General features: G+C 41.2%; 1 protein-coding gene and 1 non-coding gene across 3 annotated transcripts in view; both read left to right on the top strand.

Moving 5' to 3' along the window:
• The window catches only part of PPM1D (protein phosphatase, Mg2+/Mn2+ dependent 1D), a 64,524-nt gene extending 58,935 nt beyond the window's left edge, over positions 1 to 5,589 (top strand). For both annotated transcript variants that reach the window (XM_055400200.2, XM_055400193.2), the window contains exon 6: positions 3,844 to 5,589. In XM_055400200.2, coding sequence (XP_055256175.1) covers positions 3,844 to 4,401 — 558 coding nt within the window. In that variant the 3' untranslated portion in view covers positions 4,402 to 5,589. The remainder of the gene's footprint in view (positions 1 to 3,843) is intronic.
• Positions 5,590 to 16,679: 11,090 nt separating this feature from the next.
• LOC129544803 (U6 spliceosomal RNA) lies at positions 16,680 to 16,787 on the top strand. Its single transcript, XR_008683552.2, has one exon. It is a non-coding gene; the product is annotated as a U6 spliceosomal RNA (small nuclear RNA).
• The last annotated feature ends 1,577 nt before the right edge of the window (positions 16,788 to 18,364 follow it).

Genomic DNA, 18,364 nt, shown 5'->3' with positions numbered 1-18,364 from the left:
TAGAGTACTTGGAAGTTTTCCATTATTGCTGTCCTATCTTTTACTTCACATATATATGGCAACTTAATTTTCCTTACATGGACTCTTCATTTAGAAATTGACAAATTAGTATTTTATGCTTAAGAATTTCTTGTGGAAACTTTCTTTTCTTTGAAAACTCTTGAATAATAATGCAGGTTGAGATCTTTTAAAGTCTCTTCATTCTCTTTTGAGTGTTGTGAAGGAGCTTATGTTCATTTCAGAATTCACCAGTTTCTGTATTTGAAAGTCTTCATTACTTTTGTGTTCCCTGAAGTGTTTGTATTTGTAACTGAATTGTAGGTAGTGTAGAGGTGCCATAGGATGGAGGTAAGAATGAGGGGAGAGAAGATACTGTAATAGGGTATTCTTAATGTTAATCTGTGGATTGGCATTAGTAAAATTGTACAGAAATTACACCAAGGAATAAGTTTTAAAACCTTTCTTAAAGATGTCCTTTTGGCTGTCCTGGGTCTTTGTTGCTGTGCAGGCTTTCTCTAGTTGCAGCGAGCAGGAACTACTACTACTCTTTGTTGCAGTGCACGGGCTTCTCATCGCTGTGGCTTCTCTTGCTGCAGAGCGCAGGCTCTAGGCACGTGGGCTTCAGTAGTTTTGGCTCACGGACTTAGTTGCCTTGCAGCATGTGGGATCTTACCAGACCCAGGATGGAACCCTGTCTTCTGCATTGGCAGACAGATTCTTAACCACTCGACCACCAGGGAAGCCCTTTAAAACATTTTAAAATTCTGAAAAGTAATGATCTAATAATTATACTAAAGTAAATATTAGGAGATTTATGTATGGACTAACTTCCGTGTAGGCATGGTTATTTGTTAACCATTTAGCTACACCTAAATATGAAAAAATATTTAGAGCCATTCAGAATAATCACTGTAGCTTCTGGCCTAACAAGTAAATAAAGACAGATTTCTGCTCAAGAGATTGTGTTTTTTTGTTTCCTTTCTCTTAGTTAACCATGGCTACTCATGAGTATCTCTGATTTACTTCATTGTTATAATAATAATCCTGTGTTTAGTAGCATATGACATTTTGGTTGATTTTGAATGGTTTTTAAGACTTACCCATATTTAGATTAGGCACTTGAGACTAGGTTACCTATCTACAGACATGTCAACTTCTGTTTGAATCGTAAGCTAAATCGATACTCAAATCTTTGGTTTGGGACAAAAATAGTAGAAATACTTCTGTTTAAGTGATATATTACTATCGCGCACCTTTCTTTCTCCATCTTTCTTTAGGGCAAAACTAATGTTAGCTGTTTTTTAAGTAAGCCAAGAGCTCTAGGAATGAGGAAGAGAGTTCTTTCAGAGGATTAGCACTTAGTTTCAGTTGCATTCTAGGCACAATTTGTAATTAGCTGTTTACTGTTGGATTGTGAATATATGGAGCTCTCAAAGTGGATCTCTGAAGTAAAACTTTGCAAGTGTGAATTTTTAGGATGTAACCTCATGCGATCAGCTTTCTTCACAGTCCAATGGTCGCAAAGAGTCGGACACGACTGAGCGACTGAACTGAACTGAGCCTCATGCGATGAGTTGACTCACTGGAAAAGACTCTGATGCTGGGAAGGAGAAGGGGACGGGAGGAGAAGGGGACGACAGAGAATGAGATGGCTGGATGGCATCACCGACTCTATGGACATGAGTTTGCGTGAACTCCAGGAGTTAGTGATGGACAGGGAGGCCTGGTGTGCTGTGATTCATGGGGTCGCAAAGAGTCGGACATGACTGAGCGACTGAACTGAACTGAAGCTCTCAATATCCCGTGTTTTATGAACATGTAAGAAGGCTTAGCAGTACAAGTGGTAATTAATCTGAGAAGAGTCTCAGAAGTCTAAGCCGTTGGCTGTGCAAACAGATGCAGTGTATTCCCATAGAAGGGCAATAAAAAGAGAAGGAAATGGAAGAGTTAAAGGAATAAGTAGGGGAAGAAAGGCCAGTGCAGCTGTGGTATCAGAATAATAGTTTGTGAGTTTAAAAGAACACAGCACAACAGAAATTAAATTGTGTTAACTCTAAAATCATCCCATTGTTTTTCTTTTGTAAAGAAATTCCATCTAATGTCTAAACCTGTTGTACAAGCTAGAGCAGTTATGTTCTCTTCTTGTAAGTGGCCTGATTAGTATCTTTTTTTCTTGTTCCTAAATTAGTAATGTGCTTTTTTGGTAGTAGGAAGTCTTCTGTCTACAGAATTGATCTGCTGCCTGGTCTTGTTGCAAATCCTCTTTCTATATTAAAGCATGATGAATCTTTAGTCAACAATTACTTATGGTGAGGTATAGTTTCTGTGATCAGTCAGTACATGCTTGTGATCAGGGTAGGCATTGGAATCAACCTAATGCAGAGGGGATAAATTCACAGACAGGTTGTCGTTGATATTGCTGAAAGCCACATGTGAATGTTCTAGAATAGAGACTGTTCTGTTATCCATTCTCAACACTGGTACTTCGAAATAAGATTGCTGCCCAACATCTAGTCAGTGTTAAAACAGATAAGAATTGGACTTTCCATAAACCATGCAATGTAAAGTAAATAAATGAACCAGTGACCCCAGAAAGAAAGAAAGAAATATACTTAGGCTTTTTTCTTTTTCTCCCTTAAGGGTCTTTTGTGATGGTCCAGTGGCTAAGACTTCAGGTTCCCAATGCAGGGGACCTGGGTTCAATCCCTGGTCAGGGAACTAAATCCCACATGCTATAGCTAAGAGTTTGCATGTTGCAGCTAAGAGTTTGCATGTTGCAGCTAAGAGTTTGCACGTCGCAACCATTCTGCATGCTGCCACTAAGACATAGCATAGCCAGATAAATAAATAAATAAAAGCATTTTAAAAAGCATAGCAGTATTCTGTTTGGGACAGTACTATGTTAGGGACTTCAGAGTTTCTCATCTCAAGCCTCCAGTGGACCTAAAGTCGGTTTATTTTCCTTAGTAAAGCATGTTCATGTTTATGGTTAAATTGAAATGCTTTTAGATTCCTACAGTTTCCCTTTTTCTTCTTATTTCTAGAAACATTAAAGGAAACATTACTTTTATAAATATGCTTTTTTATAAAGCACTTTTTCAAAAGGTGTTTATTCCTAGGGGATTTTATATCAGAAGGTGACTAGTAATATATCTTTATTTACCATTCTAAATACAAAAAGATTTACTTAGGCTTTTCAGAAAATATTTTAATAAATTTAATTTGATTGAAAGAGGAAAGATTGAGGGAAATGATACACACTTGGGGAAGATGAATTATTTATGCTTAAAATTTGTCCTTAAGAAAGTTATTAAAATAGTGATTTTATAAAATTTTAAAATAGTGGAAGATTTTTATTTGATAGGAAGAATGTTCTTGTCTGGAGATGGGAGGATATTCAGAAAACATTTAAATTTGGGGTACTACACCTAAAGTAGTGCATATCTGTACCTCCTTGTGAAGCTTTTAAGAAACTACACCTGAAAGTTCCATATGATTTTCGTTTGTATCTTTGCAAGTTGCCCTAGCCATACTTAGCACATTCCCATATATCCTATTTTCTCAACTCCCAGGACAGCATCTAGTGTTCAGCATCTAGTAACAGCTAGTGTTACTTTGCACCAGTGCAACAGTCTGAATTTCCATTGTGACAGAATTGCTTTAATGTTGCACTTTACATTTTCCAAACTACTATTCAGAAATTAAATATAGAAAGTAGGAAATAAACCCCCCAAGTAAACAATTTTGTCATTTATTCTAATGAAACCCTTTCATTTCCCCAATGGTTAAGCTGAATTCTAAGATAAATTATTTCTCATTTGGTCTTACCTTCTTGTTTTTCAGTCCCTGGAGGAGGACCCATGGCCAAGGCTGAACTCCAAGGACCATATACCTGCCCTTATTCGTAGTAATGCCTTCTCAGAGAATTATTTAGAAGTCCCACCTGAGATAGCTCGAGGGAATGTCCAGGCTGCAGTCATATCCTCAAAAGATCCAGAGCCACTAGAAGAAAATTGCACTAAAGCCCTGACTTTAAGGATACACGATTCTTTGAATAATAGCCTGTCCATTGGCCTGGTGCCTACCAATTCAACAAATACCATCATGGACCAAAAAAATGTGAAGGTGTCGACCCCAGGTCAAATGAAAGCCCAGGAAGTTGAAAGAACCCCTCCGGCAAACTTCAAAAGGACATTAGAAGAATCCAACTCTGGCCCTCTTATGAAGAGGCACAGACGGAATGGTTTAAGTCGCAGCAGTGGTGCTCAGCCTACGAGCCTCCCCACAGCCTCCCAGCGCAAGAACTCTGTTAAACTCACCATGCGGCGCAGACTCAGGGGCCAGAAGAAAATCGGAAATCCTTTACTTCACCAGCACAGAAAAACTGTTTGTGTTTGCTGAAATATGTCTGGAAATTTTTTCCAAACTTCTTAAGAGGGCTTTTTTGAATTTGGTGCCGAAGTTGAACTTTTTTTAAGGGGACAAAATAAAAATAGTATGAGTTTGACTTTTTGGAATTCAACAATTTTAGCCTGGCCTTGTACTTGCTTGTATTATAAATGTGAATTTTGTAGATGTTAGGGTGTAAGTTGCTGTAAAATGTGTGTAAATTTGTATCCTTCACACAAACTCAGTCTCTTACTCTGATACACAGTAAATGTAACAACAGGGCTAAAGGTTTAAAAAAAGAGAGAATCTATTAGATTTTAGAAATACATTAAAACTTTTAAAAATGCTTATGAAGAAATTTGTATGTCACTTGTGATGAAAACTACACAACTTTTTAAATTATTAAGCAAACTGGAAAAGTGATGTATTTTCATAGTGACCTGTGTCCCACTTAATGTTTCTTAGCGACAGCTAGTGTCTTTAAAATTATTTTTTATTTCTAATTTCATAATCCAGAACTAACTTTTTCATAGAAGCCGAAGTGTTGAGCCATGCAAAAGTAGCTGGGTGTTAGTCTCCTTGTCCTGATTAAAATACTATGCAGTATCTCTTATTTCATTCAGTAGCTTTTTTCTAAAATATTAACCATCAGATTTGCTCACCGGATCTTTGAAGTAGAGGGAGGTATGTTTGCCTAAAGAGATGCCCTTTTCAATCATCCCAGACATTCAGTGGCATTAATAAGTCTTAAAGTAGTTATAGCCTCTTCTCGTGTTTGCATAAAATGTGTGAAGTTTTTCTTGCTGTTTCATAATGGATGGTGCTGCTAATTCCCAACATTTCTTAAATTATTTTATATATCGTACAGTTTTCATTGATTATATGGATATATTTGTTCATCTAATAAATCAGTGAACGGTTACTGATGTTGCTGAATTATTGTTATTGGTTTGTTTTAATAGTATATTTTTGTGTTACACCATGATCAAGCTTTAGAATAACAACTTAAAATGTATGTAATGTTCATTTTTGCACTCTTTAATTTTAACGGAGAGTACATCAACTCAGGCTTAATATCCAACAATAAGAATATGATTAGGCCAGTTATGGTTTATAAGTTATGGTTTGTAAGAATTTGATGAACTATTATGTAGCAATTGAAAGTGAATAAAACTGTATTATTTGAAAAACTAAAAGGAACTAATACTGAAATACTTAGAGTATGTTGTTTTGGTGTGATGAGTTGTTTTACAAAGACAACTTTTTAAAATGTATGAATTTAGAATAGGACTCTAAATGAGACATTGAAGAGTCAACTCATGCATTCAGCATTGCCCATGCACCAGCAGGATGCTAGGAACCGTGCAATTGGAAGCATACTAGCTGTCTGTAAGAGGACTGATTGAGAAAAAGTGCTCCAGGTGAAACATTTATTTTGTCTAGTTTTTCAAAACTAGAGATAGATCCTGGTGGCTCAGACAGTAAAGAGTCTGCCTGCAACGCAGGAAACCCAGGTTCGAGCCCTGGGTCCGGAAGATCCCCTGGATTGGCAGCCCACTCCAGGATTCTTGCCTGGAGAATCCCGTGGACAGAGGAGCCTGACAAGCTATAGTCGATGGGGTTGCAAAGAGGTGGACGTGACTGAGCGACTAACACTTTCAATTTCTTTGTTCTTTTTTTTAAACTTTATTTATTCATTTTTCATTTTTTTATTTTACAATATTGGTTGGTTTTGCCATATATTGACATGAATCTGCCCCGGGTGTACGTACGTTCCCCTTCCTGAACTCCCCTCCCACCTCCTCAATTTCCTTTTTCAAGACTAGAGTTTGTCTTTCAGATCTCTCCAAGATAATGACAGCAAATAGCAAACACTTTTGGACTCACTTTTTTGTGAAAGATTTTTTCATTTTTATTTTTCAGATCAACTTTTTAATGTAAAAATCTCGGAATTTTTCCTAGATTATATTTTTAGTATAATAGAGTCCAGTTTCATACCATACTAGTAGCTATCTAATACTGTAAACATTTTTGGTTTAAGATACATAACTGAAAGGTAAAATTAACTTTTTTATCTTGGTATGTGTTCCTAGGGCTGTTTTTAGGCCTCTTCTTTAAGGAGGTAAAGATGTCATGCAATCGCAAATAATATTTTAATGTTTCTATTTTTACTAAATTTTATTTGCTTTATTGCTTATCACATATAGATCAGAAGTGTAATGCATGATGGAAACTTCATAATGTACAGAATGGGTATATAATGAATATACCCTCACTTTAGTCCTCAGGGTAGCCAACAAGTCTACACAAAGACATACAGCTATACATGTATTTTTCTCTTAATATTATATCTTGCAGATTTTTCCATATCAGAACATCACAGAGCCTCCTCATTCTTCAGTATTCTGCCCTGGCTATGTTATATAACTATGCCACTACTTAACTGGGTCTTCCCAGGTGGTTCTTGTAATGTAGGAGACAAGAGTCTGACTTCTGGGTTGGGAAGATCCAGTGGAGAAGGAAATGACAACCCACTTCAATATTCTTGTCTCAGAAATATCATGGACAGAGGAGCCAGCAGGCTGCAGTCCTTGACTTCACAAGAGTCGGACATGACTTAGTGACTGAAAACAACTACTACTTAACCATGTCCACTGACAGGAAAACACAATTTCTTCCTTTACTGAAGGTGCCAAATGTGTGGGTTTTCCTATACCAAGAAATGCTCCAATAGTCTGCAGATACCAACTGGGTGTCCTGCAACTTATTGTGACACTGTCCGTCTGATCCCACAAGGGCTCAGTCTCATAGTGCTGCCTGCACTGAAGATACCAACTGCAAGCCCCCGATTGTCACCTACGTTTCTCCTTTGTTTTCAGTCACTAAGTTGCGTCCAGTTCTTTGCGACCCCATGGACTGCAGCATGCCAGGCTTCCCTGTCCTTCAGTATCTCCCGGACTTTGCTCAAACTCACGTCCATTGAGTCGGTGATGCCATCCAACCATGTCATCCTCTTTTGTCCCCTTCTCCTGCTTTCAGTCTTTCCCAGCATCAAGGTCTTTTTCAATGAGTCAGTTCTTCGCATCAGGCCAAAGTATTGGAGCTTCAGCATGTCTTTCCTATGAATATTCAGGACTGATTTACTTTAGGATTGACCAGTTTGAGCTCCTTGCTGTCCAAGGGACTCTCAAGAGTCTTCTTGAGCACTGCAGTTCAAAAGTATCCTTAAGTGCTCAGCCTTTTTTATGGTCCAACTCACATCCATAATAGCTACTGGAAAAGCCATAGCTTTGACTACAGGGACCTTTGAGGTGGTTGTGGCACAGGTTGCTGCGAGCTCTTCCTGCGCCAGACGCTTAGTAACCTTTGGAAGAAGGAGGGTGAGGGTCCTGGCACCTTTTCCCTCCGGTGCCGGTTTTCTGGAAGCCTTTGCTAGCCAGGCCTTGTGGCCACCTCCATGAAAACCACTCCCGGGTGCAGCCCCACGCGGGCCAGCTGTACTGTGCCACTGGGCCAGACGATGGCCAAGAAGCTGCTGCTGAGGGCCCCTGCTCTCCGTGTCCTCTGCTTTCCAAGCCCCCCAAGCCTGCCCTGCCATCTGCCAGGCCATGAACACCCGGCCGCACTGGCTACCGAGTCTTCTCCGTCAGCTCCATGGCTGCCAGAACTGAGATAGCCAAGTGTCTCGGTGCTAAATTGGGGGAAGTCTATGGTTTATTGAGAGCAACGGAGCCTCCAGTCTAAGTAAAACATCCACTGGAGAAGGGAGTGGCAAACCATGCCAGCATTCTTGCCTGGAGAACCCCATGAACAGTATGAAAAGGCAAAAAGAATTGACATTTCTACTGGCTGGTATCAATCGGTTTTCCCACAATCACCATCTTAGGTTTGAAGCTTTGCTAGAACAGCAAAGGGAACTGTGTTCACTGGTTTATCATATAATAAAGGCTATAGATGAACAGATGAAGAAACATCAGGGAAGCCCAGAGGGTCCCAAGTGTAGGAGGTTCTGTCCCAAGGATTTGGGTTGCACCACCCTCCTAGAAAGTTATGACCAATCTAGACAGCATATTTAAAAGCAGAGGCATTATTTTGCCAACAAAGGTCTGTCTAGTCAAGGCTATGGTTTTTCCAGTGGTCAGGTATGGATGTGAGAGTTGGACTGTGAAGAAAGCTGATCACTGAAGAATTGATGCTTTTGAACTGTGGTGTTGGAGAAGACTCTTGAGAGTCCCTTGGACTGCAAGGTGATCCAACCAGTCCATCATTAAAGGAAATCAGTCCTGAATATTCATCGGAAGGACTGAAGCTGAAACTGAAGCTCTAATACTTTGGCCACCTGATGCGAAGAACTGACTCATTGGAAAAGACCCTGACGCTGGGAAAGATTGAAGGCGGGAGGAGAAGGGGACGACAGAGGATGAGATGGTTGGATGACATCACTGACTCAATGGACATGAGTTCGAGTAAACTCCAGGAGTTGGTGATGGACAGGGAGGCCTGGTGTGCTGCAGTCCATGGGGTCGCAAAGAGTTGGACACTGAGTGACTGAACTGAACCCTCCTAGTGCATGAGTATGTGAATCAACCTGGAAGCACTGCAAAGCCCACAGTCCAGGGATTTTCAGAGAGGCCTCATTATATAGGCATGATCAATTATTATCCCAATCTCCAGCCTCTCCTCCCAGGAGGATGCTAGTGCTGGTACCAAAGTCAGGTTCTGCTGCTTGAAAACTGATACTCAAGAGATGAGTGTTTGCTGGAAAGGAAAAGTTGATTTATTTAGGACATCAGCAACCTGGGAGAAGGCCGACTAGTGTCTAGTGTCGAAAAGCCAACTCCGAAGATTCTGCTTGACCATGAAAATTTTTAAAGGGAGAATCATTTGAGGAGGAGGGAGAAGTGTCTTCCTTATCTTCCCCTGTGCAGACTTTCTTCTGATTGGTCAGTGGTGAGGTAGAAGGTTCCCGGAATCTTGTGCTCAGCCTTAAGATACCATTCTCCACCCGGGTGGGGCCTCATTGCTACTGAAGAACTCAAAGGATATTGTTATATGCCTTGAGGAGGAACCACGACCCTGCCCTGCAGCTGCACTACTATTTCTTGACTGTTCCTCTGTTTCTGCTTCCCCTCCCTTCCCTGATAATAAGCACCTGTTTAAATCTGCGGAACTCAGGGAAGGTCAGGAGGCTGAATGAACCCTGTTTCCTACAAACAAGAAATGGGGGACACGGAAAGGAGTGTATCAGAGGGTATGTATCAGGTAGTTATATACGCCCCTTGGGGAGAAACTAGGACTCTTTCATCACTGAACTATTGTATCTTGACTGCTTTCTCATTGTTCCTTTATTGCCTTACTTCCTTAAATGTCATTAGTTACTGACGCCTGTTCAAGGGCACGCATTGCAGCAAGGCTTAGATTACAAAATGGCATGGGCCAAAACTGCTTCTCTTCTGTCGAGAAAACCAGGCCTGGTTCTCTTTCTCCAGGGACTACCTGCCCTTCTGTTGTTCTTTATATCCTCTCTTTTTTTAGATTTTCTTTTTTTCCTATTCATGTCAAGAACGTTCATAATTGCTTGCAAGAGCATTTGTGTAATTTTGCTTTAAAGTGTCAGATATGATTCTTTGCCATTTAAGTATTGGCATCTGTTGATTTTTGCATGTGAATGGAGATTTTTCCTGGTTCTTTGTATACCATGTAATTTTAAAAAAATAATTTATTTTTGGCTGTGCTGGGTCTTCATTGCTGTGCGTGGGCTTTCTCCAGTTGCAGCAAACGGGGCTACTCTTCCTTGTGTGCAGCCATCTCACTGCGGTGGCTTCTCTTGGTGCAGAGCATGAGCGCTAGAGTGCATGGGGTTCAGTAGTTGCTGCACATGGGGTCAGTAGTTGTGGCTTGAAGGCTACAGAGTGCAGGCTCAGCAGTTGTGGCACACTGGATCCCGGACCAGGGGTTGAACTGGTGTCTCCTGCATTGCAAGGTGGACTCCCAACCCCTGGGCCATGGAAACCCCTACCATGTAATTTTGGATTATATCCCAGACACTTGACTATGAGAGTCCCTTGGACTGCAAGGAGATCCAACCAGTCCATTCTAAAGGAGATCAATCTTGGGGGTTCACTGGAAAGACTGATGCTAAAGCTGAAACTCCAATACTTTGGTCACCTCATGCAAAGAGTTGACTCACTGGAAAAGACTCTGATGCTGGGAAGGATTGGGGGCAGGAGGAGAAGGGGATGACAGAGAATGAGATGGCTGGGTGGCATCACCGACTCGATGGACATGAGTTTGAGTGAACTCCGGGAGTTGGTGATGGACAGGGAGGCCTGGCGTGCTGGGATTCATGGGGTCGCAAAGAGTCGGACATGACTGAGCGACTGAACTGAACTGAACTGATGACACTTTATTTAGCTCTTATGGAGATCACTGATATTTTTGTTTTAGTAGGCAATCAATCTGGTTAATTCCTGCTGTTACAGGAAAGAAAGTGGGGCACGAGAGAATGGTCACTTGCCACGTCTCAGGCAAGTCCCTAGGATGGCTGCTAAATGTGGGTTTTTGGCTTCATGAGGGAAAGAACTCAAGAGCCAGTCATAGTAGAATGAAAGGTTTATTCAGGGAGATACTCCACAGACAGAAGATGGGCCATTTCAGAAGGTGGGAGGTTGTCAGTTTTTATTAGGGTAGGTAATTTCATAGGATAATAAGTGATAGGATTATTCCAACTGTTTTGGGCAAGGGGCAGGGATTTCCAGGAATTGGGCCACCTCCCACTTTTTGGCCTTTTATGGCCAGCCTTAGAACTGTCATGGGTCTTTGAGCAAGCCATTTAGCTGACTGATGTATTGTGCGTGTGTGTGTGTGCTCAGTTGCTTCAGTCGTGTCCGACTCTTTGGGACCCTGGGGACTGTAGCCCACCAGGCTCCTCTGTTCATGGTAGTTTCCAGGCAAGAATACTGGAGTGGGTTGCCATTTCCTTCTCCAAGAGACCTTCCTGACCCAGGGATCAAACCAGCATCTCTTGTGTCCTGCATTGGCAGGCAGGCTCTTTACCATTAGCACCTGGGAAGACCCACTGATGTATCACAATGAGCATATACTGAGGCTCAAGGTCTAGTGGAAGTCAGTCATCCGCCATCTTGGACCCACCTTGGCTCTGACTAGTTTACATTGAGTCTTCAATGGCTGTCATTCTTTTAAAGGTTGTACCCTCCCCATTCCTGTCTCGATGCTGCATATTTTAACACACCTTCCGTGGGTTGTGATTTCAGTGTCGATTCATTTTCCAAATCCTTTGCCCTTGTGTGATTTGAACTGTCCCTTGTGCGTATCACCCAGGGGCTAGTTGGGGACCTGGGCAGTGATCTCTCTGCCAGTTTAGTTCTCAAAGTCTTTGATATGCTGATTAGGATAAGATTCATGCCTAAGGTATTCAGTGGAATCACTTTCCAGAGCTGCCCCCTCTCTAGAGTCTCCATGAGCTTTCCCTTTCTTTAGGGGTTCCCCTTTTTTCAGGCAGAAAGCTGAGGTTCAGGGACCATGCACTTCTGTCACTGAGCCTGCGTTTGGTGTTTAAACGGATTAACATCTTTGAGTCTTGGTCCTCGCATGTAAAATGCAGATAATACTACAATGACTGGTATACAGAGCTAAATGAATGTTTCTAATTATTAAATTTTTAGCTTCTCAAAATTGTTGCTGCAGATTCAGTTTCCACTGACTTAAGCAATCTTTATCCAAGTATGTATGTGAAGGGGAAATGAATTATGCCATGGGCATCAAAAAAGAGTTGATGAAACTAATTTTTGGTCTTCAATCAATAGTTTTTATTTCTAGTGTCTTTATAAATGTGTGTGTGTGCGTGTGTTGGTAAGTTGTGTCCAACTCTTTTGCGACCCCATAGACTATTGCATGCTAGGCTCTTTTGTCCATGGAATTTCCCAAGCATGAGTACTGGAGTGGGTTGCCATTTCCTTCTCCAGGGGATCATCCCATTCCAGGGATCAAACCTGTATCTCCTGCATTGTTAGGCAAATTCTTTACCACTGAGCCACCTGGGAAGTCCTTAAATATAAATACCAGCTCCAAATTGTAAGATAAATTGTTGGGGTTCTGACACCTAATTTTTCAGGTTAGTGAATAGAGTCTTAAGGGGAATAGAAATGAAACACAAACAATCCCTTCTGTTAAAGAGTTTACATTTTAGCTAAATAGACAATGCAATTATACATGAATCCTGTAGAAAATAGTTACAGAGTAGTACTAATGTGTCAAAGATAAAGGGCAACCATACATCATGGTTTACCTTAGTTTTCTTTGGCTTATTTATTTTTTCAGCAACACCATGTGGCATATGGGACCTTAGTTCTCTGGCCAGGGATCGAATCCATACCCCTGCAATGGAAGCACAGAGTCTCCACCACTGGAACACCAGAGAATTCTCTAGTGTCTTAATTATTAATAGAGCCTCACTTCATGAAGCTTTCTTAGCTAGGATGACAAATTACATGACCACTTTATAGATAACAGTTTTAAGAGAATAACAAAGTGAAAGAAAATTATCACTGTATTTTCAGAAAGTTGACTGGGCCTGAGAGTGAGCAGAGTGGGCTAAAGAGATCTGTGGGTTAGGTTGAAGGGACCCAAGATAATAAACAAATACTTAGAATTTTGAATAGCAGTGTGGGAAATGGTGTTTTAGAAACCACGGTTATCTAGTAATATCCAGGACAGAAAAATGGCAGGCACTGTTGTAATTAAATAGATACGAGGTGATATAACCTTGGATTATGTTTGTTTTTACTATTCTAAAGTTTCGAATTCTAATTTTTAGAGATTACCACAAACGATAGTGTGCAAAAGTTTGAGAATGCCTAATGAGAATGCCCATGGAGTGAATAAGTAATGTACTTGTACTCACAACTGGAGGATTTTAGAAAAACATAATTTCTTATTTTAATTTCATTTAATTTTTAAATTGATTTTTTAATGGACATATAATTGCTGTACAATGTTGTATTAGTTTCTGCTGCACAACAACAGGAATCAGCTATAAGTATACATATATCCTCTCTGTCTTGAGCCTCCCTCTTGCCCTCCCCAGAGAAATGTAATTCTTTTAAACATTCATTAATTTTATTTATTTACTCATTATTTTTGGCTGCACTGGTCTTGGTTGCTGTGCACGGGTTTTCTCTAGTTGTGGTGAGCAGGGGCTACTCCTCTTCGTGATGCTTTGGCTACTCATTGTGGTGGCTTCTCTTGTTGCAGAGCACAGGCTCTGCGGTGCGTGGGCTTCAGTAGTTGCGGCACACGACTTAATTGATCTGTGGAATTTTCCCAGACCAGGGATTGAACCCATGTCCTCTTTATTGGCAGGCAGATTCTTAACCACTGGACCACCAGGGAAGTCCAAAATGTAACTTTTTTAATAGACATTTTTAAGAGCAGTTTCAGGTTTGCAGCAAAATTAGTGCGGATTATTATACAGATTTCCCATATAAGTCTCCTGTTGTTTAGTTGCTCAGTCATGTCCAACTCTTTGTGACCCCATGGACTGCAGCACGCCAGGCTTTCCTGACCTTCACCAGCTCCCGGAACTTGCTCAAACTCATGTCCATTGAGTCGGTGATGCCATCCAGCCATCTCATCCTCTGTCGCCCCCTTCTCCTCCTGCCTTCAATCTTTTCCAGCATCAGGGTCTTTTCAAATGAGTCAGCTCTTCACATCAGGTGGCCAAAGTATTGGAGCTTCAGCTTTAGCATCAGTCCTTTCAATGAATATTCAGGACTGATCTCCTTTAGGATTGACTGGTTGGATCTCCTTGCCGTCCAAGATACTCTCAAGAGTCTTATCCAATACCAAAGTTCGAAAGCATTAATTCTTTGATGCTCAGCTTTCTTTATGGTCCAACTCTCACATCCATACATGACCACTGGAAAAACCATAGCTTTGACTAGACGGACCTTTGTTGGCAAAGTAATGTCTCTGCTTTTTAATAAGTCCTCCGGAGTTGGTGATGGACAGGGAGGCCTGGCGTGCTGTGATTCATGGGGTCGCAAAGAGTCGGACACGACTGAGTGACTGAACTGAACTGAACTGACCTGACATACAAATGCTGTTCTCAGGGCGTGTTTGTAGGTCCACTTTGTTCATAACAACTCAACTAACACAGCTGGCTATACAGTACCGTACTGTAGTATGTTTATAATACTTTTCACAAAAATAATACATATAAAACAAACACAAAAAATAAAGACAACATTTTTAAAGTTACAGTGCAGTACCTTGAAAAGTACAGTAGTACCAGCTACATCCCTGCTGCTTTCACACTTGTTTCCAGACTTGCTGGGTGTGAAATAAAGATACTGTATTACTGTATTCTATACAATGCTGCGCAGTAAAGTACACAAAAGCACAGCCACTTGCGGATGCACGCACATGACAATGTACACCTGACACTTAAGGTCAGTACTAACTGACCTTATTAGACATACAAATGCACGTTTGCATCTTTGAAAGTTCACAACTTGCAGGTTTGTATGTAGGTGATTTACAGTGTATGTCTTGCCTTAACACATGAACAATCACCCTTGTTATCAAAATGCCCAACCAGAGAGAGAAAACTGATGATCATGATTTTCTTTTAACCTCTGTGTCTTTCCTTTATTTTGGGGACCCCTGCTCCAGGCTTACAGAATCCTAGTTCCCCTGCCAGGGACTGAACCCGAGCCCTTGGCAGTGAAATCGTGGAGTCCTAACCACTGGACTTCCAGGGAATTCCTTCTTTGTTTTTCCTTATACTTGACTGACAATTAAATATTAATGTTCACCATAGTTCTATGTGAAATCAGATTATTTCACCACTGCTTCAATCACATAAATATTGTCCAAGTGTTTTTGTGGCCAAAACAAGTGAGGCAATGGCTCGTTTGAGGCTAAAAAAGAATTCTAATCCTACCAAACAAAGATAGAGGAGATGTTTGATTTGCTTATGGATAGTTTCTTGACAAATCTCAAACTTTTGATTATGGACTGCAGGGCCATGGGATTTTAGTATTCAGTGATTTATTACAATGGACCATTATAGCAACTGGAAGAAAACAGGACTCTAGCTTGAAGTTACTTTTACACTGAAAATGAGTTTCCCACTGGGATTGCTCAATCCAAAGAAGAGACTATTGAAAAGTTTCTCCATGACCCAGTAATCTGAAATGACTCATGAACTAACAATATGTACTAAGCCCCCCACAAGTCACGTTCATTCAAAAAATGATTACCACAGGACTTACCTGATGGTTGGGTTGGTTGTGAGTCTGCCTGTTAATGCAGGGGACAGGGCTCAATCTCTGGTTCAGGAAGCTTCCACATGTTGTGGGGCAACTAAGCCCATGCGCCACAACTACTGAGCCTATGTTCTAGAGCCTGAGAGTTGCAACTACTGAAGCCCGAGTGCTTTTGAGTCTGTGCTCCATAACAAGGGAAGCCTGCGTGCTGCAACAAGGGAGTAGCCCCTATTTGCTGCAGCCAGAGAAGGTCCAAGCATAGCGGTGAAGACCCAGCATGGCCAAAAAGTTAAAACATGATCACCACAAATTCTGTTTTCTATTTGAGGCTCAGGAGTGAATCGAACACCATCTCTGTGGAGAAAAAAAAAATGGAGTAATTAGAAATAACTGATTTTTTGGTTGCCGTTTTCTCGGTTTACTGTAGCGCTTTTATCTTCTGGCAATGACACATTGCTGGGGCCTAACGTTCTCACATGACAGTGGAAAACCAAGTCTGTTGTCATCTCTTAAAGAATTGAGAGTTGCACACCAAAGCCTTACATAAAAGGATCAATAAATATACAGGTGTGAATGCAAACTGTTTTCCAATTCAAGGCAGATAACAAGCCACTGTGTTCTGGCAGGAAAGTTTCAATAAGAAAGGAAAGTAGGTCCTAAGGCTTGGAACTTTCTAATCCTGTAAGACTGACAAGAACTAGTTAATTTGTACACATTTCTAACTGGTTCTGAGAATTTTATTTTTTAAAAAACCTTTATTTATTCCCTGTGTTGGGTCTCAGCTGCAGCACACGGGACCTTCATTCCATCATGCAGTGCAAAGGGTCTCTAGTTGTGCTTTGCAGACTTGGTTGCCCTGCAGCATGTGGGGGTCTTAGTTCCCCAAACAGGGATCTAACCCTCTTCCCCTGCATTGCAACAAGGATTCTTAACCACTGCACCAGCAAGGAAGTCCCAAGAATTTTAAATTTATTTACACCGCATAAAAATCCCATGAGGCTGATGCTTGCTTAGGCAAACACATACACTCAACGTGGAATGATACAGAGGAGTTTAGCATAGCCGCAGCACAAGGGTGACATGCAAATTAATGACACATTCCATATTTTTCAGTTATTGAATGTGTATTTTTGTGTATGAGATGTCTTTGCGAAGATGAAATAGTGTAACACATGATGTAAATTGTACCAATTGATACAGAAATAAACAGTACCAGCATTAAACTTTTCAAAGTTTTAAAACTTAAAAAAATATACTGGGAATTCCCTGGCAATCCAGTGGTTGGGACTCCTTGCTTCCACTGCAGGGAGCACAGGTTCAATCCCTGGTCTAGGAAATAAGAGCCCACATGCCAAAAAAAAACAAACAAATAATAAAATAACATAACAAAATAAAACACACCTCCTACCAAACCATCACATTACTAAAAAAATCTTAGGAGGATCATAATATTCGTTTTACAATTTACAAAGGATGAAACCAAATCACAGAAATTCTCCTCCACTAAAGCACATATGACTTCAACAGGGTTCATCAGATCCATAAAATGTCATTACTCAGTTGCTCAAGCCCAAAACACAGGCAGCATCTCTGAGTCTCTCTTTCCCTTCTCTTATACATCCAACCCATTATCAAGTTCTTTCAATTCTGTCTTCCAAAATATTCCGAAATTGATTACTTTTCACCTCTACTGCTTCACTTCTAGCCGCAGTTCTAGATAGCTCTCCCATCTGGTCTCTTGAAATAGCCTCCTTACTTGACCCATTGCTTCCACTCTCGGCCCCTCCCTAAAGACAGTTGATTGTCTATTTAGTAGGTATAATGGTCTTTTAGACATGTAAGTGTGATCACGACACTTCCTAGCTGGAAATCTTCCAATAGATTCCCACCCTGGGATAAAACTAAAACTCTATAATTCTATACACTATACTCCATTTGGCCACTGCTTACACCTTGGCTCAGATGGTAAAGCATCTGCCTACAATGCAGGAGACCTGGGTTCGATCCCTGGGTCGGGAAGATCCCCTGGAGAAGGAACTGGCAACCAACTCCAGTACTGCTGCTGCTGCTAATTCACTTCAGTCGTGTCCGACTCTGTGTGACCCCATAAACGGAAGCCTACCAGGCTCCCCCGTCCCTGGGATTCTCCAGGCAAGAACACTGGAGTGGGTTGCCATTTCCTTCTCCAATGTGTGAAAGTGAAAAGTGAAAGTGAAGTCGCTCAGTCATGTCTGACCCTTAGCGACCCCACAGACTGCAGCCTACCAGGCTCCTCCATCCATGGGATTTTCTAGGCAAGAGTACTGGAGTGGCTTGCCATTGCCTTCTCCGAACTCCAGTACTATTGCCTGGAAAATCCCATGGACACAGTCCACAGGGTAGCAAAGAGTCGGACACAACTGAGCGACTTCACTTTCACTTTCCCTTTCCTAACTAGTTTGCTATCATTTTCTACTTAATCTACTTTGGGGTTTTTTGAACACATTTATTTAGCTATGTGAGATCTTAATTGTGGCACACGAACTCTTACTTGCAGCCAATGTGAACTCTTAGTTGCTGTGTGTGATCTCCAGCTCTCTGACCAGGGGTTGACCCTGGGGCCTCTGCATTGTGAGCACAGTCTTAGCCGCTGGACCACCAGAGAAGTCCCAATCCACTTTGTTTAGCCACAATATTTTCCCCATTCT

This window comes from Moschus berezovskii, chromosome 20, assembly GCF_049115385.1.
Source record: "Moschus berezovskii isolate FMDL1 chromosome 20, NW_MosBer_1.0, whole genome shotgun sequence".
In the NCBI taxonomy this organism is placed as follows: Eukaryota; Metazoa; Chordata; class Mammalia; order Artiodactyla; family Moschidae; genus Moschus; species Moschus berezovskii.
The sequence above is the reverse complement of the archived record's forward strand: the minus strand, read 5'-3'. Positions and strand labels throughout refer to the sequence as shown.